Below are 24796 nucleotides of genomic sequence, written 5' to 3'. Positions count from 1 at the left end.
TGTGTCAATTTAACAAAGGTGCAGACGATCAGAAATCTGCAGAGAGTGAGCGATGTTTGCGCTATACTCTATGTCGTATTGAAGTGGACTCTCGGACCCAGACTTTTTTTCTCTCTCCCTGGAAATAAAAAGGTCTGGGTTTTCCGAGGCTAAAGCCCGTAGTACGTACTAGCCATCAGCCAGCTGTCCTTCTCCAGTTTGAGGCGGTGCAGGACCCTCTGGACGTGCTCCAGTTGCTTCTTCTCCTCCTCCTGCAGCTTGTCCTGCAGGGCCGTGCAACGCTCCTTCTCTTTCTTCTTCTTGTTTAGTTGCTGCAGAGGGGAGGAGGAGAGGAGAGGAAACCACACACCGCAATGAAGTATACCCTTCGTGCATATTAGTACGCAGCCGTGTGTGTTTTATAATAGACTTATTTAAAACAAAAAGGGGACGTATATCTTTTACAGCAGTACGCGTGCATTTGTGAGCGTTACATTAAGGAAAACTTTGACAGGAACAGACTCGCTCAGCGTATAGAAAAATAAGTAAAATTCCTTAGACTGAGACTTAGAAAAATATTTTTTATTTTATTTTATCATGCTCTTGTGGTGCAATTAAAAAAGCAAACGTTTCGGTCCTCAGACCTTCGTCAGTGCCATGTTTCCCTTATGTTTTTGAGACCACCGCTACCGTAGTCAAGTTTGGAAAAGAAAGGACGAAGAAAGGCGCAACAGTTTTCTCAGTGCTTGAGCGTTACATTAACCCATTTTTGGGCGGGAACCCCTTTTGGTGTTAGCATCATGCTATGCTTTAGCTATTGAAAAATAGCAGATCTACAAGCTCATAGCGCGCCAGCTTGTAGGTCTGCTATTTTTGAAAAATCGAAAAAAAACGACCGACACAGAAACATAGCTTTTTCAGAAAACTGTCGGGATTCAATCAGAAGAAATTTTTTAAAGAATCTGATCTCGGGTCAGAATGAAAACCGTCAGGATGTAGAAGACATTAAACATTAACATTATACTCACGATCTCCGGGTTGTCCTCGATGGCCTTGATCTGCACCTTGAGCTTGTTGACCTCGCGCTCGTAGGCGGTGTGCGGCACGGCCAGGTCGTACATGGTCAGGGACCAGAAGGTGGCGTAGAACTGGGGCCGGAGGTCGTCCCAGACCTTGGGCGGGTGGAGGGACACGACGGCCTCGTGCACGGGCGCCATCACCTGCTCACACGCCGCCACGTACTTGTGCACCTTCTGCTGCTGCCGGTTGCCCTTCTCCGCTTTCTTCAGCTCGTCGTACTTTGACTGAAGTAGAAACGGAGAAACTTAGTACACCACGTGTTTTTTTTGTTTTTTTTTAGCATTTCAAAGCCAACTACGATAAAAAATATATATATCATTACCGTCAGGCACAAACCCTGTATCTCCAAATATATATTTATTTCCCTACATAAATTAAATTCCTACTTTGTTGCCCAAGAAGTACTAGTTTTCGACTGCGTGCATAACTACATTGACGCCGTTAAAAACCACAGTTTCCCCCCCCCCCCACTTTCTGAAAATCATGTTTTGAGAACACACAATGTTTCTACGCGACAGTGACGATGTCAGACATCGACTTTTCCAACAAAAAAAAAACTATGTAAGCAATTCATGAAGAGGGGCAACAACAACCAACGGGAGGGACATGACAAAAAGGGTGAATTGTAAAAAAAAAACGGAGCCTACACAATGCCACACACACACACACACACAAAATGGCGGTCGAGTCAACTCACCAGAATCTGATGGGCATACATGGGCCGAGAGAGGAAGAAGGCAGCGTCGTGTGGGGTGTGGAACGTGTTGCACAGGATGTCGATGCTGGGAACTCGCTTGATGTAGTCCTCTGTGCTCAGGTTGGACGCCAGGAAGCCACCGAACTGCACTAGTGTGTCGTGACACTGTGTCACGGGACGGGACGACAGTAGAAGATTGTTATGGGGGCTGTGTATCGTTTCTTTCCATAGAGCCTTGATAGCGTGCGACTAAAAGGGGAATGCCGCTCAACATTAAACCATGTCATTATTATTATTATACCTATTAGTTAGAGCGGTCGTGTGGTAATAAGAACCCCCCACCCTAGAACTGGAGAATGCATTTTTGTGGTCATGTGATCAGTGACGTACGATTAATGTACAGTACTCTTTAACCCATTCTGACCTGAGATCAGATTCAAAGAATGTCTTCTACATCCCGACAGTTTTCTGAAAAAGCTATGTTTCTATGTCGTTCTTCGATTTTTTCAAAAATAGCTAAAGCATAACATAATGCTAACACCAAAAGGGGTTCCCACCCAAAATGGGTTAATCTGGCTCATAGACTATAATGGGGAATGTCGCTTACAAATGAGCACTTATTGGCCGATAGTGCTCCAACAAGTCTTAATCCATTCTGGGTGGGAACCCCTTTTGGTGTTTTAAACATCGTTATGCTTTAGCTATTGAAAAATAGCAGATCTACAAGCTCATAGCGCGCCACCGAGTGGTGCGCTATGAGCTTGTAGGTCTGCTATTTTTTTAAAGTTGTGGAAATGTGGTGGAAATCTTTGAATATATGCAACTGGACACTCAAAAGGAGTAGGGAAAAATAATTAAACTATGTGTGCTATGTATGAACTGTATGTCCTCCATTCAGAAAATAAAACGGAACTGAACTGAACTGAATATATATTTCAGAGCAAACATTTTTAACTAAAATATTGGCTTCTGGGGGGGTCCCTGGAACTACATATTTTGAGATGGGGGTCCGTGGCCCAATAGAGATAATTATGGGGGTCCTTGACATGAAAAAGGTTGAGCACCACTGACATAGAAACATTTTTTCAAATCGACCTCAGTCCAAAATGGGTTAATTTTATATTCAAGTGACGCCGTTTCAGCTGGAAGCTTGATTCCCCGTTTAATCAGTGAGGCACTGGCAGCCTAGACGGCGGACTGTATGTCAATGGACACATGAATGAATTCTCCAGTTCTAGGCAAAAACAGAAGTGGGAGACCGCTTTCTAATTTCCACACAAAAGCCTCCACAACACGGTCGTCTGCAAACCTTTTTTGAAACGAAAAGTGCCATGTTTTTATTTTCCATGTCAACATTAATACACAAATTGCTTCAGTGGCCTGAGCGATGGAAGTGAGCCGTGGTGTCACTAGGCAGATTACGGATGGGGGCAGGGTCGAGTACAGCACTCAAAACTGACATTAGGAAAGTATCAAATGGTCTCGTCTTTCAGAACTCTGTTCATTTGGAGTATGCTGCAACGTTCACAATTGGCCGCAGTAACAGCAAGTAGTTTTCAAACCTTACTACTAAATAAGATAACAATAACAGTATCATGAATACATTAGGTCACTGGTTCTCAACGTCCCAGGAGTAGAAACCAAATGGTTCCGTAATGATCCATTTGGTTTGGTTCCTATGCCTATGGATCCACTTGAACGCTATTGGTTCCATTTTGTACACTCTGCAATATCAAACTGGGGGATCCTTAACATTTAAATGTGAAGAACAACAGCAGTAGGAGACCGGCGTGCATATACCTGGTCGTATAGCTTGCCCACTAGTTTGAGGTGCTTCTCTCCTCCTTCTAAGAAGACCACCCCGTTGCGTTGCTGAGCCATCAGGAGACACAGGGGCAAGGCCAGCTCGTGGTCCAGCAACACGTCCTTCAGACGCTGAGAGGACTTCTTGGTGTTTCTGATCTGGCCAAAGTAGCCACCCTGTGGACAGAAGAAGAAGCCACATCGTTAAAGGCGCAGTGAAACGGAAATGGTGAACAACATGAAAATGGTGTTTCCACATGAAACACCGGTCTGAAATCAATCAGAGTGTCGCATCCCTTCAGGCGATGGGACGGTAGCTAGGGACGGTAGCTATGCTATGCGCTACAGCGTGGTATGTGTTTGTTTACAAATCAGACGGTCGCCCAGCACAACCAGTTTACTGTTATGTGGCTTATTTCTACCCTATAATGTTTTCAGAAACATATTTTAGCGTGATGATTAAGTTGAAACCGAGTAATACACTGTCTGAATGTTATCTTGAATGGAAATAAAAACGGAGTAATCTGTAATCAGAAGCAGCTGTGTTGCATGGATGCGCAGACATGGGGAATTAAACTGGTGAGCTTCATTTTTATTGGCTTTTATCGATGTGTATCTCTACACGTCATCACGCAGCACGTTTTCGTTTTAATAAATAAATAATACAATTGTTTTTATGGACCTTTGATATAAAAACACACAGAAATGAGAATTTTCCCATTTTTTTGGCATCCATTGTTAGGTATGCCCATATGATGACCACGGATATGGTCTAAAAGTGTGAAAAACGTCTTTTTCATTTCACTGCGCCTTTAAAACAGTTCAGAGAGCCTCCTGGAGGAGCATCACATCCAGACGAGGAGCATGTTGGGAGGTGAAAAGACAAAAAGTTGTACTCTGTACCTCGGCTTTAAGTTGTTCCCCACCCGTCATGGCCTCCAGCTGCTCTAACGTCATCTCGTCCGTGATCTCAATGCCCGCCATTTTTTGCACGACCTCCTTGAGGATCAGCAGATCAAAGCTACGGGAGGGGGGAGGGGGGGCAGAGAATACAAGTTGTAATTTAATTTAAAACCATCAAAAAGCAATAATCGTTGTGTACACAATGTGAACCTGACCAGAATAGAAAACGGCTTACCCAACATTTCAGAATGGGTTTTCATACGGTTCTAACCCCTTTTTGTGTTAGCATTATGCTATGCTTTAGCTATTGAAAAAATAGCAGATCTACAAGCTCATAGTGCGCCACCGAGTGGCGCGCTACGAGCTTGTAGATCTGCTATTTTTTGAAAAGAATCGAAGAACGACGGACATAGAAACATATGCTTTTTCAGAATCTGATCTCAGGTCAGAATGGGTAGCAACAGCACATCACACGGACGGGTTTCAGCAGGAGCCTCCCTCCCTCCGCTCACGCCCAAACGCGCCTGTGTGTTGTTGCTGCCGCCAGATGATAAATCATGCCAGATAATAAAACAAGGATTTACAAGGAAGTGCCTAAGAGCTGCTGATCTTGTGATTTTGTGCTTGTGGGAGTAATTTTGCCTGTTAAAAATACAGTGTGCCACTTCCATTTATTTCTTTGCCCTGCATTCGAGACAACTCATTTGAGTAGCCAGATTTCCAGGCCCTAGGACTGAGGCCAATTCTTAAAAAAAAAAAAAAAAAACACCTTCTAAATCCTGACCGTAGTTTTTAATAAATGTTTAGTCAATTCAAATATTACAAAAAAGGTTATGTTGCTATATACTGTACATATTTATATTAACAATTATCCCAAAAGGGGTTCCCGTCTTGAACGGCAAATACCCCAAAAGGGGGTTCCCGTCCTAAAAAGGTTAAATCTAGTCACACGGTGAGACTATTCTCATGGCAGACCCCTGGAGAGGGTTTGTGCCAAATGTGGTGTGGATCGAACCCACAGTGCACCTTTCAAGTCCGGATGTCGAGCTTGTGACGTCCACCCACTGACCACCCACCGTGGACATCCACAAGGTCATTTTATTATGGGAGGATACATTCAGCAGAGTACAGCGAACAGCACTCTTTTCCCACTCCTACTTATAACAGCTTTTGGGTGAGCTGAAATGTTCTCAACCAAGCAGACTCACAACAGACCATAAACAAGCACTTTAACTCTCCAAGCCCAATGTGCCCACGGTTTCACTTGACGTGGAGAATGTTACCTCTTTCCTGCTTTCAGCTGATTGGTCACGTACTGAAGAAGGCCGGCCAATTCGATTGGGTATTTTCGGAACACAGCTCCACACAGACTTGCCAGGCCTTTGGTAGACAAGAGAAATGTCGGCAGGTCAAAAAAAAATGCATTTATTGAAGCACATGAACTGAGACGTACCGCACAGGCCCAGTCATGAAGCAAAAATAAAGACAGCAAATAAAACTTACTCTGAAGCCAAGACGAGATGGTTGTGTCATCGTGCTTCATTTTCTCCTTTTCTGGGTTGGCCAGGGCCTCGATGATGCAATCTGAAGACATAGTTAAGTGGGACATCCCAGAAAGACAGGGCAACCCTCCCCCTCCTCGACTATGCTTTTAATGAATTTACTGCCAGAGTTTCTCTAGAACAGTCTTCAAGCACAGCCAGTATTTTTACTAATATTTGAAGACCAACTGACTATTTTGTTGTAAACACCAAATATCTCTCTACTTTCATCGGGGGGGGGAGGAAATGAGTGTCAGTGCGATGTTCCATTCTTTAGTTATTGGCAGTTGAATATAGCTTGTTTTCACCACAAACTGTGTGGGAACAGAAAGCATCACTCACAGGTTTGCGAGCTATTGTAAACACTGAAAACACCACACGACAATGGTGGTCTGTGCGCTGGATTGAAATGGCGTACATACATACGTCAATGGCAGTCAATAAGTGATATATCTGTGAAGGATACAGGCCAAGACATCGTAGTTGAGAGACGTGAGGTATTTCAGCGAGTCCACGACAGGACCAATAAGGTTGTCGTACCACTGGATCTGAGACAGGATCTAGAGGAGATGCAGCAATGATTTGTTAACACATTTTGTACATAATACGTCCTGAAACGTCATAAGGATTGGAACCGAGAGGTGCCTTAGACGTCTGTGGACGTCCTAGCGACGTCCAAACGACGCGGGCGAGATAATAATATTCAGAATAATTACTTTTTTTTTTTTTGGCATTTCGCTTTTCGCTTGCCGTATGCTAACGCTCTGTGAAACTATTAGCTTGTCATTGACTCCCATGTTAGCGCGGCGGAAAGAATGACTCGTATCTCCTCATCCAGGGCGCTCTCCGTGGTGATGAATGGATCGATATGCTGGCGCTGCGTTTCTGCTCCTCATCCGTCTCTCCCGCAAAATATGAACTCTTTTTGGAGCGTATATAAATATATTAAGATGATCGGAGATTGTGATGGCACTTTGTCAGTCAACTTTTTTAAGAAAGTATTTCCGGTTCATGGCTTTCAAAATAGAAGCGATCACTACTCTGGCGATTACTCTGGCGCAAGCAGCGCCTTTATTTTGATGCAGTTCCGGTACTAAATGTGTTAATGGCGAATGGAGATTACACATTATGTGTAGTAATTATCTTGTGTTTAACGGTTTTACATTGTGAAAGCATAGTGAAAATAAACTCAACTCATCCTATTAAACAATATATGCACTCTGGTTTCATCCTAGGCTTCCGTTCTTCTCTGCACTTAAATTAATACCTGTGCCCCATACGATCGGCTTTTGGCTGAGGAATTTAACAACCAGTTTGGCACATGAGAAACTAACTTATGTAATTAGGAAGAAACCTGAGGTATTCTACAAGATATGGGAGAAGTTCTTGGACTTCATTAAGCGAGGTGATATTGAAGAGGCTTTGGATGTATAGTGGTTAACTGAGTAGTCAGCTGGGGGCCGGTAGGGAACTGTGATGGACATTGTGAATCTGTTTGTTTAACTGTATGTAATTGTAATTTATTTCCGTTTTATTTTTCGTTTTGTCATTATTTATTTATTTTTGTTTTGTATTTATTATTGTCAAATCATTTCGTGATAAGATTTTGTTTGTATTTGTGCTGCCAGGGGGATGTGGGGGGGGAGAAATATATATATGTCAATTGTTGAAAATACTTATGTGCACTATAAAGAAAATGAATAAACATGTTTAAAAAAAATATATAATAAAAAAAAATAAAGATTAATACCTGTACCAGTGATAAAATAGCACATACTCCTGATAAAAACAGCCGCAATACTTACATAATCAAAAACGATGGTGGGGTTGCTGTGGCTAAGCTTGCCAATTTGCCTTCCAGACGGTTTCACACTCTCTTTGGTCAGTCGCCTGGCAAAAAAAAAAGAGATACAAAAGGTGTATCAAATCTATTATGCATCTTGATTAGGTTATAGTCGTCGAGCTAATCGATTACATGTTTTTATCATGTGGAACTTGGGTGATCAATACAGGAACTGCGTCACTCCAATCTTTGTTTCCAGCCTGTGACGTCAGCCGTCTACTCTATCAACATATCTATGATGCATGACAGCCAGATCAGAGCAGATAAAATTAAAGTGAAATATTGGCGGATTTACTTCCGTTGCCTGCTGGCAGTGTGTGCATTTTGCGCTCAACTAGATGGCCAGACTCCAGAGCCATGTGGTAAAAGAATATGGATTTGAATTAAAAAAATTAACAATTTTTGGAAAACAAAAACTCTGCTTAAGACTATATTTGGTTGTCCATCCCATTAGTGACAGTGATTTCACTGAAGCGCACATATTCTTTCAACAGCTGATCTGAAATTGCTGGTGGTGAAGGAAAAAAAACATTCAAGGACGAAAGAGTCCTTTTACGAGTGTCTTACTTCATAATGTATTTGGCCCTTTCCACAGTTTGAGCTTTGACCTTGACCAACAGTGGGTGGCTGAGGTACGTCTCATTCTTCCACTGCCCATATAACCGGTATCTGTAGGAGCATAGATCGGTAGACATCAGTTAGGTGGGATAGTTATGCTGCTGTCAACAACAAAAAAATACATTACCAGCACAAAGCTGAAAAGAGTGCTTCATTCAAACACAAACAAAGATGTCTGAACACGCGCACACGAGTGAATTATGCTTCTCGTTTTGCTTCCATCTGTGTATGTGAATCTCCCACCTGTGCTGGTAGGGGAAGAGTTTGAAGAGGCCCCAGAGTTCTTCAGATATACACGCGTTGCACTCCATCAGAGAGATAGAAGGCAGCAGCACCTGGTCCGCAATGCTCAGGAAACAACTCAGCAATATCTCCTGCAAATTCATTCAAGTACAGCTCTTTAAACAATGTTAACCTGTGATGGTGCATATCTGCTCAGAAACCACAAACATCAACGTCAGACTAATCAAAAAGGTCACAAGCACAGTAAACCAATCCCCATTATCACCAAAATCACTTAAATCAGGACTCAAGAGTTAAATTATTGTTAACCCCTTTTGGTGTTTTAAACATTATGTTATAATTTAGCTATTGAAAAAATAGCAGATCTACAAGCTCATAGCGCGCCACCGAGTGGCACTCTACGAGCTTGTAGGTCTGCTATTTTTGAAAAATCGTGAAAATATTTGTTTCAGAAAACTGGAGGATTTAGAAGATTTTTTTTTTATTTTGAGGTCAGGCCTAAATGGGTTAAATATCTGCATTACTTTATTTACAAGAATAATAATTGTTATTTTGATCATGTCTGAGTCACTCTGAGTGGTCTATGGCTCAAATGGCAAATAATGGACAAATACAAATAGGGTGGAAAACCGCTGACGTAAACCATATATACGCAAATATCAGAAATGAAGATAACAAGGTGCTGGCTATTTGTGACTGTTCGTATATTATGACATGCCCAGAACAGGGTGGAAATGTTTTGTTACTTACCATTTTGTCTTTGACGTCGGACCTCGCATCAATTTGGTACTGAAAAGGCATGAAAGAAACATGTGCGTCAAGATCGCGAACGAGAAGATTCGGCCAAAGACTCGTGCAGTGACAATGTTGTGTGTACCTCTTTCATGAAGCCCTTGCCCAGACGCACTATCTTGGCGAAGAGGATTGGGTCATGGGCGAGGTGGGGGCCCAGGTATCCTAGCATGCTGAACGTGTCCCTCCGCAGGTCCTCGAAGCACTCTGCTGGCCGAGGGGCCCTTTTGTTCCTCAGTGGACATAGCTTACATCCCTTTGCTCCCTTGGGGACCCCAGCTCTGCAAGGTACAGACCAATGAGTAAGCGTGCGCCTCTTGGGTGCTCCACAATGTCTCAGCCATTAGATCCATAATGTGTATTATTGAATGTCCATGCGGTGGAAAGGGCAAATGGTGTACAATCTCGGCGTGTTGTTTGGTAGAAGATGCCTGCTGTTATGTATGGTATGGTGTGGTGTACGTATGGCATGAAGTAAATCCATGATGGTAGCTAGTCACCTTCGGTACACTGGCTCCACTGTCAGGTGCACCAGCTGGCAGAGAGCCAGAGCAATGGCCTTGTGAGAAGTGGCGTAGAAGGAGGGCATCTGGTCCATAATGATCTGGGCATGGTGCCAGTCACCAATTCTGAGCAGCGCTTCCAACAAACCAAGCTTCTGGTTATCTGGTGGCTGAGGGGAGAGGGGAGAGTAGCAGCTTAGTGACCGTTACAAAGTTTAGGAAGGATGGAGCCAGGTGAACCTCTCACTCTCAATAGAAGGATGGCTAAATAAATAACACATCGATGAGCTCAACTGGCAGCGAATAGATCTTTTTTGAGGGTGGACAAATAGTAAACGGCGCCATTATCATCGTACACATATGACGTAAATTCTCCTTTCGTTGTCAATGTGAATTTAATGTTTGTGTAGGACAAAAATACAGATTTGCTCGTCCACATACGTATGACGTAAATTCTCCATCGATTGTCAATGTGAATTTGATGTTTGTGTAAGACAAAACTCTACACTAATACTGAATATAGGAGGGGCTAGCGCCCCTCAAAAACAAGTACAAGGTTCAAGGTCTTTATTAATGTCCCAGAAGGGCAATTAGGTTTACAGCAAGAGTAGTGGTTTAAAACATACAAACAATACAGGACAACAACAGACACGAGACACCATAGCATAAACAGCGGTCTGGTCTGCATCTAGTGCAGCTATAGAATCAAAGATTGAGCTTTCTCAAAGATGTCTACTCTTGTCTTTCACTTTGTTGCGTTTTCAACCCCCCCGAAAACCCCCTGTCGTCTCAACGGAAGGCACATCTGACATTTCATTTTGCCGTCTTCTCTAGAGACCCTAAATCTCCCCTAGCCACACAGTACTACCTTCATCACTAGCTTCCTTATGCATGTGTAGAACAAAAGGGAAATGTCTCTGAGAAAAAAAACTTTCTGGAAAAATAAGTGATAGAAAAAAGTGATAGAACAAAAAATGTATGCAGTTACAGGTGTCAAGAGAGAGCAAGCACTTCTGTGCTGTTTCGTGTTAAAGCTCTACTCCTTCCATCACTGTCATCACCCTGGCCATCAGCATGTCATTGTCTGACTCGCACATCCTTGGTAAGGCTACGTTTACTGCACCAGTCTTTCCAGAATTTAAACACCTCAGGCCTTCACGAAGAACAGGAGACAAGGAACAGAAACAGAAATCCAAATATTCATTAACATACCTTGTCGTTCTTCTCCTCTTCCTTCTCTTTCTCCTTTTCCTTGTCGTCACTCTTTTCAGACGGCAACACCACCATGATCAGCTTGCGGGCGAGCTGCTTGGCCTCTGAAATGTCTCGTTTGTGTTCCTCTACAATGGCGGCATCCGGTGGCATGAGCTGGAATGACAAAGGAGAAAATAGACAAGGTTTCAAGAGTTACAGGGAAATGGCATAATCGTTATTCTGATGTCCTACACAATGTTTGAGTTAGTAATAGTATTTTTCTTCTGCCATGTCCAGAAGCTGACAAATCGAGAAGTAAAATAATGGCAATACATTTACTAAACTTATAGTCATACTGTGTAACATTTGTGAATGTGATATAGTCTTATACTGGTATATATATTTTTTTTTAATGTTTTTTTTGTGGCTTTCGCCTTTATTTTATATTTTTTATGGAGGGACAGACAGTAGGCTGACAGGAAATGGGGAGAAAGACGGAGGGAAGAGATGCCGTAAAGGCCGTCGAGATCAGGAGTCGAACCCGCGGCCACACTGCCAGACTGGATTACCAGCCACGGTGCCTGGACCGCTGAGCCACGGCCCCAGGCCTACACTGGTATATTTTTCCACGTATGTGTTTTTTGACAACTTCTCTCAGCACTATTTTCAGCTGTGAGCGACTTGCCAAAATGACACGGGCATCGGACATTTCCTGGAAATGTATTCATGTGTGTATTTTAAAGTGAATGTTGCATTTGCGTTCCAAAATAACCTCGGCCTCGACCTTTTTCTCAACTGAAAATACACTTTACACATAACACTTTTTCAATCAAAATCTAAGAGTTTACAGTGAAGTCTTTCTTACATGTGCATAGAGGTCTTCCAGCTCTATCAAGTTGTGGTGAAGCAGTGCAGCAGCAATGTGGTAAAGTGATTTAGGCGTTTCCTCACTGGGCTCCTGAAGACAGATGAGAAAGTATTTTTTATTTTTTATTTTTTTAATCAAGAAAAACTATAAAATGCATATACAGCTTTGTTTTCATTCAGATTGTCATCCTTCGTGAGCTCAGCTCAGAACTGATGTTTCTCACCTGGTAGAACTTGAACTTGAAGCCCAGGATGTGGCAAAGGGTGAGTGGCTCACACATGTAAGACTTGATGAGGGGCAAGAAGAACTCGTCTTGGTCCGACCGATCCTCATAGACCTCCAGGATGATATCCAAAACACGGTTAGGATCCAAGTTGAAACATCCTGCATGAAGGAAGCGTCATGTTTTTGTTTGTATTGCATCTATAATAGTACATTTAATTATTCGCTTAATTACATAAAAGCATTGTTTTCCCATTTAAAAACGGTTAAGGCTCATACATAGTCTGGATTTACGGTGGTTAGGTGACCACCGAACTACCACATGACGTCACGACTTACGAGCCACGGTGAAGAGCAAACGGCCGCCACCGCTCCAGCCCTTCTCTCTGTTTTTACTCACCACCGCTCAATGTTATTTCAGCTCCGGTGGTCAGCTCACCACCGGAGCGGTGGTCACTTCATCACCGAAAGTCCAGACTATGAATAGGCCTTTATCGCGACCAGCTTTAACCTACATCTGTCAGAGCGATGCTGCTTAATACATGTCATTACATGTGTTTCAATTTGAAGTAATGTGTTTTATAACAGCACCGTGAGAGTTGACACATGTCAGCCTCGCTGGATTGTTATTGTAAAAAAAGGCAAGTCTTAGCTCGCATAATGCTTCCCCACACACTCGAGTTCGCCATATTCCCTCATTCAATTCACCAGGTGCCGCTTGATGTCCTCGACTCAGAAATCGAAATGCAAAAAATGTGTTTAATTACTTTTTCCACCTCAATTTTCATACATGCAGGTCTGTGGGCAGCACCTTCCAAAAAGGCAGTTGATCAGAAATTAAGATTTTAAATCAAAACTGTAATTTGGGCTTACACTCTGAGGTGAAGTCATATAACTGGGTAACAACAAAGCAGTCGTTTCTTACCTATGAGGGATTTGATGCTCTCCAGGACAACATGGCTGGTGATGTTACCCGATAGGTCTTGACCCAGTTCAGTGATAAGCTTGGCATACCCTTCATTCTCTTCCCTCAGCAAGTTAAACTTCTGTTGCTTGTAGCTTAAACAACACACAAATCATAAAGATAAGCATTATTATTAGTATTATTGTTTTGACAGGCATTCCAATGAGAAACTCCAAATGTTGATGTAGGATAAGGCCCTGACATAGACGTGAGGTGACACAAAACATGGACGAGGCCGATGGACAGACTTCTGCACCTGCATTAACACATTTTGTACATAATACGTCCTGAAACGTCATAAGGATTGGAACCGAGAGGTGCCTACGACGTCTGTGGACGTCCTAGCGACGTCCAAACGACGCGGGGCGAGATGATAATATTCAGAATTATTCTTTTTTTTTTTTTTGGCATTTCGCTTTCCGTATGCTAACGCTCTGTGCAACTATTAGCTTGTCATTGACTCCCATGTTAGCGCGGCGGAAAGAATGACTCGTATCTCCTGATCCAGGGCGCTCTCCGTGGTGATGAATGGATCGATATGCTGGCGCTGCGTTTCTGCTCCTCAACCGTCTCTCCCGCAAAATATGAACTCTTCTTGGAGCGTATATAAATATATTAAGATGATCGGAGATTGTGAGGTCACTTTGTCAGTCAACTTTTTTAAGAAAGTATTTCCGGTTCATGGCTTTCAAAATAGAAGCGATCACTACTCTGGCGATTACTCTGGCGCAAGCAGCGCCTTTATTTTGATGCAGTTCCGGTACTAAATGTTAAGGGCCTTTCAAACGGGAAGCAAGGAACGCTTGGATCAACGACAGGTCTCCTCCAGGTCTGGATCAACGACAGGTCTCCTCCAGGTCTGGACCAACGACAGGTCTCCTCCAGGTCTGCTCACGTGAATACACTTGCGTTGTCGCACCGCAACTTGCTCCCCAGTGCTCCGCGCAAAAAAACGCAGGTCTCATTGAAAATGAACTATAGGCACGTTATATCACTTCACGTTTGAAAGTAACGTTAGAGTAAATAACTCTACATACCACCAAGACATGTCTTTTGTTATTACTTTTTTTTTTCTTTTTTCAAAAGTACAAAATATAATTATCTTTAACTAATCTGTACATTTCACTTACAAGAGTTTGGTCTTGATTTTTACAATCTTCTGGTTGAACTGATGGGCTTGCTTTATAAGTCCAAGAGACTCCAATGTTTCTGGATCCAGCCTCTCTTTCAGAATAGACTCTGGCACAAAAAACTGAGTTTGGGGAAAAGGGGTGTGGATGGGGGTACAATACAATGCATTTGATTAAATAACATATTTAAGACAGCAATAAAGAATGACCAAAACATGTGGGTAATTGCTCATGGATCCACAGTATCACACACCCAGGAGAAAAATAAAATCATGGTAATGAATTACTTATTTTTAATCAATTCCCCAATTTGCTTTCATTTCGACCCAGCTCGCTACCTTGAGGGCGATAACTTTAACCGCCCGACAGCAACCCGATCAAAGCGGGCGGTGGAAGCATTCTGCTTCAGGCAAAACAATAAACCGTTCATGTATCGATTCAGTGTCACAAATAAAGCCTAATCAGTAATCATTCTCAACCACAGCATGTTAAAGGGGAGGCGTCCTGTGGCACTGAGTGAGTTTTAAGTAAAAAAAAATTAAATAAAGTTACGGTAAGTAGAGGCAGTTACCCAAGAACATGGTTATTATGAATAATATTGTATACTTGGCAATGTAGTGTGAAGTATGCCACATTAGAACAGGTTTGCAGTAATTAACACTTGGCAGCTTGTCAGTACAGAATGTGAAGGAGTTGTGTGTAATGCAGTGCTACAATACAAACCCATGGGGAAACTATATGATGGCTGCTAGGTTGAGGGCAGTAATGTTAATGGTTACTGCAGGCCAGTGCAGCAGATCGGTTCAGAGGTTTTGACAGCAGTGGAGCGCACCACAGAGCTCAGTGCCCTCACTGCCCTGCCCTGTAGTTGAACTGTTATGCAGCGTCCTATAGGGAAATCCCTGCTGGGGTCACTAGAGTAGATTGACTACATAATACCATCTTCTCCTTTTGAAACGATATCTAGTCCTTACTCGTCCCCTTACATTTACTGACTGCAGTGTTTGCTTCAACTAAGCGTACATATATACTGTAGGCCTGTATGTATTACTACTGTACTGTCTACAACCAACGTTGAGAATCACCAAGACGTGTGCGCCACCTCAACATAGCCTCACAAGTCTCGGTGTCTCAGCGTTGACGGAGGATTTCGTTCAGGCCTAGAACTAAGTCTGAGAAAACTCTGCTCTGACCAGGTGCCGACTGTTTTAACACTCTAGAGCCCAATGTCTGTTATATACGTATAGTATTTAGTGTTTTATTTTTTTATGAACATATGTATATTTATCTTCACACATTTTTTTTAAATATATACACAGGATTGTCTAAAAGCTAATAATATCGTGGACATATATATATATATACAGAAATACATATAATTGTTATAAGACCTTTCATGGATATTTGTTTTTCTTACCAAACATGCTCCCACCAACTGTGTGTAATGATCGCGTTTGTTCTTTTCTTCCAGTGCACTCGTTTCTATATCTGTGCAAAGACAACATTCGTCAAAATGGCATCACGTTTACTAGTTCAATTTATTAGTCATAACAAACACTTTAAAATGACAGTAGTTGTCATTTAATTATCTTAAAGCAGTGGTTCTCAACCTGTGGTAATCTATTCAGTCAGACTCTGTATAGACATCACTTTTTTTTATTCAACATTAAGGAACACAATTCCAAAGAATGTGACATGGATATTTTACCCGAGGGCCAATTCCAAAAAAAAATAAAATAAATGAAAAGGAAAATAGACCACTTTCTTCGGACGAGTCTGGTTCGTTGTATGCCATCATTACCAAATGGGTCGCCGGTTCCGGCTTGACCTACATAATCATTTTGAATCAATTGAATTGATGTGATTCCTGACTGTGTGCATTCAGTGCACAATGCCTTTGCGGTTACCAGTCGTGGTTGTCTGTCTGCAGACAACAGACCGCAGTAAAAAAGTAGAGCTTAAGGTCCCTGCACACCAGGCGCGTTTTCGGATTTTTAGCTGCGTTTTTCCGTCGTTTTTTCCGAAAATTTTCATTATCCAAAATTTTCATTTTATTTTATTTTATTACTTGAACCTTTTTTTTATTTCTTTTTTTTTTTAACTTTCATTTCTTTTTTATAGTCCAATATACGTTCATATTTCAAATAGTGGTTGAAGGCCCCAACTACACACACACACTGTATAGACAATTGCTCCTTCCAATAGACATGGTGGTGAAAACTGGAGTGGAAAGAAGGAAATCACTTTGCCGAAAATAGCCGATCTAGGCGCTTACAGCACATGGCACCTTAATGCGTTGTGTGAGCTTGTAGATCGGCTATCCCCGTCCGTCCAGGGATTCTAGGGTTAAGGACAACAAGCACACAGTTCCAAACCGTCGAGCCAAATCCAAAAATCACACCTACCTAGTATACTGAAAACATCTGCTAAAATGGATGGCATGTCATCTCTGAATTCCTGAAAAAGAAAAGAAGAATAGTGTGCAGTTACCGTTACAGTTACCGAAACTTTCAGTTAAGAAACTGTAAAAATAAAAAAAAATAAAACATCAGCATCATAACAAATGCAGATAGAAGAGAGGAGGCTATGTCCTATGTGTAATATATTATATTATATTATATATTATAATTTAATAATATGTTCTATATGGTTAATTTACACCACTGTGTGCATGCTGTTCATGTTGTTCAAATAAAAATATATCACTAAAAAAAATGGCTTTAGTCTTTTTGCGCTCTTGGTCTCCTGGTGGTGTGCCTGCGTTACACACTGCAGACCTGGCGGAGCAGACACAGCAAACGCACTGTAGGAAGAGGGCATTTGAAAACAAAGATGCTATGGCTGGAAATGAGTAGTTGTGTTTAGAAACACCCTGCAGCGGTCCCGCAATGAGTTGGTTTATCTCCTCTTCTCCCCACGCCTGTCTCGTCTGTCCCCAGCCAGCGAGAGGCGGCTGGGGACAGGGCTAGACGCTTAGCATTTTTTTGTTGAAAGTTGAAAAATCTAGCAGCGCACAAATTATTTTAGGAGCGCGATGAAAGGTTATCAAATAACGTTTTTTTGAGGGGCGCTAGCCCCTCCTATATACAGCTTTAGTCCCCACACGTCTCAATATTTGCCACGGACAATGAACGGAGAAATTAGGTCAAAATTCCGCTAAATATGACGTGAATTAAACATCAAAACATTAAACGACATTGACATTGCAAGGACAATAAACGTCATATGTAAACGAGCAAATCAGCTAACCAATCACAGGCAACAGGCATTCTGATTGGCCAGTATGAGATAATTCATGATGTATAATGATAAGAGTGCCCCTCACTTTACACAGGTGTGATTTTTCTTTAATAAAGTGATATGAGGTAGGGGCGGGCAATATGGCAAATGATATCACAATATCTTTTAAGAAATGATCACAATATTGATATTCATCTGGATATCATTTTTATGTTTGTTTTTATATCATCTATAATCTATATAATCCATTTGTTTTTATACTGATAGACTATTAGTTTTGTATGCAGAATTGCAGATAGATAATCAATTCATTTCATGAATGGATGGATGGACAGACAGACAGACAATCCGTTTTTATCTTGCTGTTCTATCATGTGAGTGTGACATTTAGTGCAGAAGCTACTCGATGGTGAATTAGTATTGTAACTCTCCTTGGCTTTGACTGCTTCAGTTCAGACAGAACATCGGACATATGCTACACCTCGGCGTGGTGGAAGGAGGTGGTGGGGGGGATCTTTGCCTTTTTCCCGTTGCTCGTTATGCAGGCCACTGACTAGCTCTGGTCCATAGCTCTAGTCTAATGCGTTGCATTTAGAGCTATGGACCTGAGCTAGCCACTGACTAATATATCCAGCCAGGTCGGTCATTCGTATTGCGGTGCGCACGCGCTTTTGTAAGCGAGGTGCTAAACAAGGGTTGTTTTTGTTTGGGTATATCAATCAATCCGTCCACTCCATGTGCATGCGCACGTGCACTCTTTGCGTGCACGGCTGCACGCCGTTTCAACGACGTTTGGTTAAAAGTTATATCAAGTTATATCAACATTTAACACAAACTTTCAAAATAACTTTAGTATTCAACGTGTCGGGGTCATAGCAACTCCTTCTGTCTTCTGTGCTACCATGCTATCCTGCTGCGTTAGCTCCGCTGCTGACAGGGAAGAGAACTGAGCAGCAACACAGGGAGGGGTGGGCGCAAAGGGGACAGATCTTCAAATGAACGCCACATTGAGCCTCGACACGTTGTTAGCTTGTAGCTCTGCTCTTTTTGGCGAACGACACCGCCGTTCAGAAATATAAATTTAGGTATAGAACCGCGACTATAGAATGTGCAATTGCTGTAGAGCCTTGTCTTTATCACGATTTAATTGTCAAACCTGTGCTACAAATTGCATGTTACAACTCGCACTGTGATATTTTTAGTAGCAAATGCGAGCACCTAGTCGCACTGTCGAGCTCTGGCTGGGGACAGTGCCCACTCTCTGGTTGAACACGAATCTTCACTTCAAGTATACGTAAATGATTCAGTTAGCACTTGAGGTCATCGTCGTCTAGGCTTGTAGGGCAGAGTGCCGACTGTTCTCAGGGAAGGGAATGGAAACAAACAGGGCAAGTGTTCCGCATCGCTGTGTCCGAATGGTCTTCCTCACAGGGGCCGCTTGTACCGAACGTTCCACGGGGGGGGGGGAAAGGGTCCGACTATGATCTTGTGGTACCTACTGCTATGTGCCCAATGCCTGGCCAGAGGGGCTCGCTTTCACCCTCGGAGACACAGCTAAAAATAACAATAGCGATTATTGCCATTTAAAAAATAATAAGCGTAAACAAACTGTTTCACATGAACAATGTTGGTGTAACTAATAGATTTGAAAGGGAATATATATTTTATAGAGATTTACAAATAAAAAAGTTTTTCCATGTACTCTATTTCCTGGTTTTGTGGTCCTAGCGAAGGGGGAGCGATACACGGGCAGGCAGGAAGATAATTTATTTTGAACATTCGTGCACAGCACACTTGCGCACCAGTTATGTGCACGCCTCCATGGAGCTTTCTAGTTTGCATCTATTATTACAGAAAGGAACTTGAGCGAGACACTTTTTTACAAATATAACTATATCAATTCTTGTTTTAATTTTCCAAAAGAGAAAAGACTTACCATCATGTCACCAAGGACACAAGCAGCAAGATCCAACTTCAAGTTCCCCTGTACAACTTGCCAGCAGAGTTCATACAAGGCTGATTGTATATCTAGATTATATGTATAAAAAGACAAAAGGCAATTTTAAGGCAAAAAAGCAAAAGCAGCTTCCAAATGCCTTCTGAATTCTGTGAATTCAAATAAACATTCATTTAATTTGCTCATTTCCACTGACTCAAGGTTATGCGCATTACAAAATCCCAATATATGAGCTAATACAATTCCTAATTGTATAGATGCTTGTTCAGTATTATCACAATTTTCATTTCTTAACAAGCGTATTATAAATGTTAATCCAAACAAAACATCCTGCATAACGTGTAGGAAACTGTGGCGTGCCAATGGAGAGGATATTTTTAAGCTTACCTTGAATAGTACTGCCATGATTTGTTTTCTCTGTGAGAACCTTGCACAGCTGGACACTATGGGAAAGATAAAATAGAACAATCAGTGGCCGCGTTTATATGAAGGGTGATCATTCCGAATAAATACTTCCGAATAAAATACTTCGGAAGTAATGTTTTTTGCTTCGAGTTTCCATGGGAAATGGTCATTCCGAATGAGTGTTTATATGGAGAAGTGCTATAAGACATGATACATGTTAATTCACGTGAAACGCCATCTGTTGGATACATGAAATATAGGCAGTTCATTCATTGTGACTGACTCTCAACAATACAAACATTACAGACGAAAGACGATACTTTGAAATCCCATCATTTCATTCCGCAGTAGCTTAGAGGCTGCTGGTTGGATAGGGGCGGGCATATATGTTTACCGTCTTTTTTTCCCCCACCCGCTGCGGCTCCCCTTCTCCGCTGGGAAGGTGAACATCTCATTTTTATTTGTACTTTTGTACTATTATCTACAGCACGGTATCGGGTCGCTCATTATTTTTGAGAGAGAGAGAGAGACCGTTGAACACACACACACACACACACACACAGATCAGGGGTATCATCATCTGCTGCTGCTCCCCGTTTTTGGTGCGGATTTCGGATCTGCAAAATGCACAAAATAACGATAATCGCATCGAGCATTTTCATTCGGATTTAAGTTTTTGTAGGTGTTTATATGACAACGTTTAATAGGATTTAACTTCTATTCGGAATGAAAAGGGGATTTAACTGTCCATGTAAACGTAGCCAATGTAATGACAGTGATACAGACTATCAGTATTCATTACAAGAACATGCAATGGAATCCTTCTCATAATTAAGTGGGCCTGACCAACAATGTAGTTTATACAACCCAACCAAACAGTTGTGGACATTTAGCAAAAAACAGGCAACTAAGCATTGTAGCCAACAGGATCTAACAGAAATAATGTACATCATCATGTCGACAGTACAAACTGCACAACATTAGTTTTGATGATGTGTGTTTGCCAAAATAGCAAAGCAGAACACCTCAAGGTGACATAATCCATCACTGTGGTGACCACACAGATGGAAGTACAAGTGTACGGGCAATTAAATGGATTTATTTCCTGCTTGGCAGAGTATGACAGTGAATTCCCTATATCTTTTTTACAAGATGAATGATGAAATCTTCTGAACTTGTAAGTAATTTATACTAACTCAACTTTAGTTACCAACGTACCACATTAGTAGAGAAATATCAATTATGCATCATGCAGGATGACTGACAGCTTTGATGCAACTATGTATATATTTTGGGGAATATGACTGTGGGATTATGGTCAAGAGAGATTCAAAATGTCAGTACTGAAATACAGCAACTCCAGCTATTCACTCACGTATTGGATATATGCTCGACATATTTTTGACCCAAGAACAATGGCCTGGCAGCGGCGGCGGTATTGTGCAGAATTCACACACCAGCAGCATCGTTTTGCTGACACATTCTTAGAATGCAGCGAGTTTCCAATTCCATGCAAAACCGTCTATGGATAGGAGCAACCACTACTTTCCACACTGTGTCGGGGGTCGACCCAGCAAAAAGTGAAACATCAAAGTTGAAAAAAAAACGTCCAACTGCACAGAGCAACAAACCGTACCTAAGCACGCCTGTGCTCTTCTGTAGGCTTTTGTAGTAGTTTGCATATATACTACACTCAGAAAAAGACTACTTGTACGGATATAGCAAATATTGATAACAATAGGTGTGGGCGTGAAATTAATCAACATGACCTACTACATGTGCATGGCTCTTGCCTAAAATGTATATACGGCATAATGGTTTACAATCAGGCTGTCAGGTACGAGCATTGAGCGTCTCTCCTCCTCTCTGTGAGGTACTCAGCTTCTGCTGGATTTATCCGCTTGGACCACCAGAGCTCTTGCCGGCAATGGAATAGGCATATACCTACATACAATTTACACATTTAGGAAGCTATAAATAGCAGACGCTCTTAATCCAGACAGAGCGACTTACAGTAAGCAAGAACAAAAACATGGCAATACATAAGCTAAGAACCTAATAGTGGAATATCTAATGAAACAATGCATATACCGTGGCGTACACTATACGAGTGCTATGTTTATGTCTACATAAAATGCTATCTAAACACCACTTAAGATAGACAGAAACGGACTGCTGTGTGGAAGTAGTGAATATTGATGGCATCGTTTTAAACTAGCAGTTGTAGATAACTTGGATAACATAGAGAACATATTACATCCCTAACAATCTATCTATCCCTAGCCCTGCGAGAGCTGATAGACATGAGAAGAGAAGTAGATCTATACAATATTGCTCAGCTCTGGCTGCCTGTTTGTAAACAAACTATTCAAAAAATGTATTGCATTTTGTGAATGTTCACATTCACAATGAACATGCAGTGTTAGTATTCAATGGCACACTGACAAAAGAGCATTTACATGACACCTGCCTGCACTTGATGCAAACAGAGCATAGGCATACAGTCTTACAAGATGACAGAAACATTCTTCACATCATGCAGTTGCAAGCCGAAGGCCTATATAAAAGAAACCTCAAACATTTCCATGGCAATTGCCCAGGAGGCCATTCTTGCTTCCATTTCCTTAGTAAAGACACAACTACAATAAATACAGAAAGTACACAACTGAGAAGTCTACACAATCCTTGTCTGCAATCACATTTTCTGTATTGGAAATGAAAAGAAAACACTAGATTTAACTACAAGTGTTTATTAGATGAGATGCTGACCCTGCAGCCAAGATGTGTGATTTATCATAACCCACTGGTTATGCTCTGAACAGTGCAGTGGTGAAGGAAAGTACACTAAGCACATATTGCCTTTGCTGTGCTCCCTTTCATGATGGTGACTGGACATTACGATATATAGGCCAATGTATGAATCTGTTTTGACCTAGTTTGAAGCATATTGTTGTATGGGTATGGAAACATTGGAACCATATGAACTATGAAACTGCCTTCTTAGCATGTCTCACTGAAGGCCATACTTAATCATGCACGGCCTGCTAAGATAATAAGGCTGCTGCTAACGTTATTAATATCGTATGGGATATTATATAGCGCCTTTTATTGATTAAAAATGTCGCGTCAGGACAATAAACGTATTAATTATCATTTATACTTTGTGGAAATGACCATGCCTCGCGCAAACTAAGGTCAATGAGGTTGAGGCAGGCGATCACCGACGCATCAACACGTTTTGAGTTAATGTTAGGACATTTCCCTCCCATTACCTAACGTAGGTTAGCGAGATGCTAATACATTAATGGTCTCCTCTGGTAGGATGAGAAGCAATAAGTGGCAAAGTGCAACGGTCTAAACCTCTTGTTTGCAGAGTAGACGCCTATATTACAAACATTGCACTGGCTTTCAGAGTGTGATGTTTGACCATGTTTAGAGGATCTCACTGAAGACCGTGTTGGCTTTAGCTAGCTGAGCTTTGTTGGCTGCGCATGCCAATGTGTTTACAAATGCATTAGCCTTTAGCTAACGTCGCCAATACACCTGAATGCCTTGTTGAAGCTAAAGCTGTCTAGACACGGAGTGTTAGCATACAGATGGCCGCACCGACACAAGATTGGGCGCATCACATTTTCTATAATGTACCTATATTTTAATGTTGCACACCTAACGCCAGCTACAGATTTGACTGTTGTTTTCCTTGTTAACAACTTGGCAGTTGGGCTGCACGGCTAACACAACGTAGCAGGCCGGGGTTGGCGTTAGCCTAGTGGGCTAACGTCGAGTCCGCTGTGTGTTTGTGATGCCACGGGAATGAAGACTAGCAGACTACATGCTTGACAATATTTTACAAACTGGTTCGCCGCCGAATAAACCTCACACAGCATTACAGTACAATCCTAGTACTCACAAGTCGTGTTTTCCTGATTTTTCCCAGTTTTTGATCCAATCACCAGGGAGGATAAGTGTCGCCATCTTCCCCACACAGACAGCCCGGATGTCTACTTCGTCATGGCACGTAAAGGGTCAATGTGTGGAACTGTGGGACCCTCTCAAGAGTAGAGGCTTTGTTTCTACTAGTAATGTGACGCGGATGAAGGCTCCCGTACTGTAGTATACACTGACTGGGGGTGCCAGTGGGGATTGCCTTACGTCTTAATCAATACATTATTCCACGGACACTGATATGAAAACATGGTTTGGTTTATGTTGTAACGTAATCTCATATCTCTCTCTCTCTCTCTCTCTCTCTCACACACACACACTCTGACACACACACACACACACACACACACACACACACACACACACAGTATATATATCGCATTGTAATAATTCCACATGAATTGTAATTCCATTGAATTAATTATTTTGTATTGGGCTTATATTGGGCAGTGACTTATATATAGAAGTGTATATTCGTATGTCTCTAAATGTTTTGATGAATTGAAAATGGTGGGCCCTATTGTAAACAAGTGTAATGCTTTATGGTGTCGTCCACTCACAGTTAACAGTTTTTGTATTGAGTTGTACTTGAAATGTACTGTCATTCTGCAAACTGTTAATAAATCAATCAAACCCTACCCAGGTCAAATAACATAGTGTCCTCCGGCTTGGCCGGGTGTCCATATGAAAACAATTGGCCATGTTCGCAGGGAAGCCAGGCATGAAGGGGAATTTCTGTCAGGGTGGCACCCTGGGTGGCACCAGCATCACTATACGGGCTAGCAGGGTGCCTGTCGTGGAGGGTGTTGAACGCTGACGCATACGATATGATTAAGACTCCATTGCATCATAGAGCACTGAAAAGGTTT

At 41.9% G+C, this 24796-nt stretch overlaps 1 protein-coding gene across 3 annotated transcripts in view; it reads right to left on the bottom strand.

The window, feature by feature from the left end:
• Positions 1–24090, bottom strand: part of thoc2 (THO complex 2) — a 35318-nt gene extending 11228 nt beyond the window's left edge. For 2 of the 3 annotated variants that reach the window (XR_013965112.1, XR_013965113.1), the window contains exons 1-24: positions 23893–24090; positions 19965–20020; positions 19557–19648; positions 16786–16837; positions 15798–15868; positions 14381–14502; positions 13212–13345; positions 12288–12448; positions 12062–12154; positions 11215–11370; positions 10000–10172; positions 9585–9780; positions 9458–9496; positions 8708–8838; positions 8414–8515; positions 7809–7893; positions 6470–6563; positions 5966–6046; positions 5746–5842; positions 4463–4580; positions 3557–3736; positions 1757–1921; positions 1008–1283; positions 170–311 (exon numbers count right to left, since the gene is read on the bottom strand). Coding sequence is in view for 1 of the 3 variants with exons in the window: in XM_080779581.1 (XP_080635707.1) it covers positions 170–311; positions 1008–1283; positions 1757–1921; positions 3557–3736; positions 4463–4580; positions 5746–5842; positions 5966–6046; positions 6470–6563; positions 7809–7893; positions 8414–8515; positions 8708–8838; positions 9458–9496; positions 9585–9780; positions 10000–10172; positions 11215–11370; positions 12062–12154; positions 12288–12448; positions 13212–13345; positions 14381–14502; positions 15798–15868; positions 16786–16837; positions 19557–19648; positions 19965–20020; positions 23893–23957 (2881 nt within the window). In the remaining 2 variants the exon portion in view is untranslated. The remainder of the gene's footprint in view (positions 1–169; positions 312–1007; positions 1284–1756; positions 1922–3556; positions 3737–4462; positions 4581–5745; positions 5843–5965; positions 6047–6469; positions 6564–7808; positions 7894–8413; positions 8516–8707; positions 8839–9457; positions 9497–9584; positions 9781–9999; positions 10173–11214; positions 11371–12061; positions 12155–12287; positions 12449–13211; positions 13346–14380; positions 14503–15797; positions 15869–16785; positions 16838–19556; positions 19649–19964; positions 20021–23892) is intronic. The other variant, XM_080779581.1, reaches the window with a different exon arrangement.
• Positions 24091–24796: the final 706 nt, after the last annotated feature.

The sequence above is a fragment of the Protomyctophum bolini genome (genome assembly GCF_963924005.1).
Source record: "Protomyctophum bolini genome assembly, chromosome: 13".
NCBI lineage: Eukaryota > Metazoa > Chordata > Actinopteri > Myctophiformes > Myctophidae > Protomyctophum > Protomyctophum bolini.
Note: the sequence above shows the minus strand (reverse complement) of the source record. Positions and strands in the feature narration are given on the sequence as shown.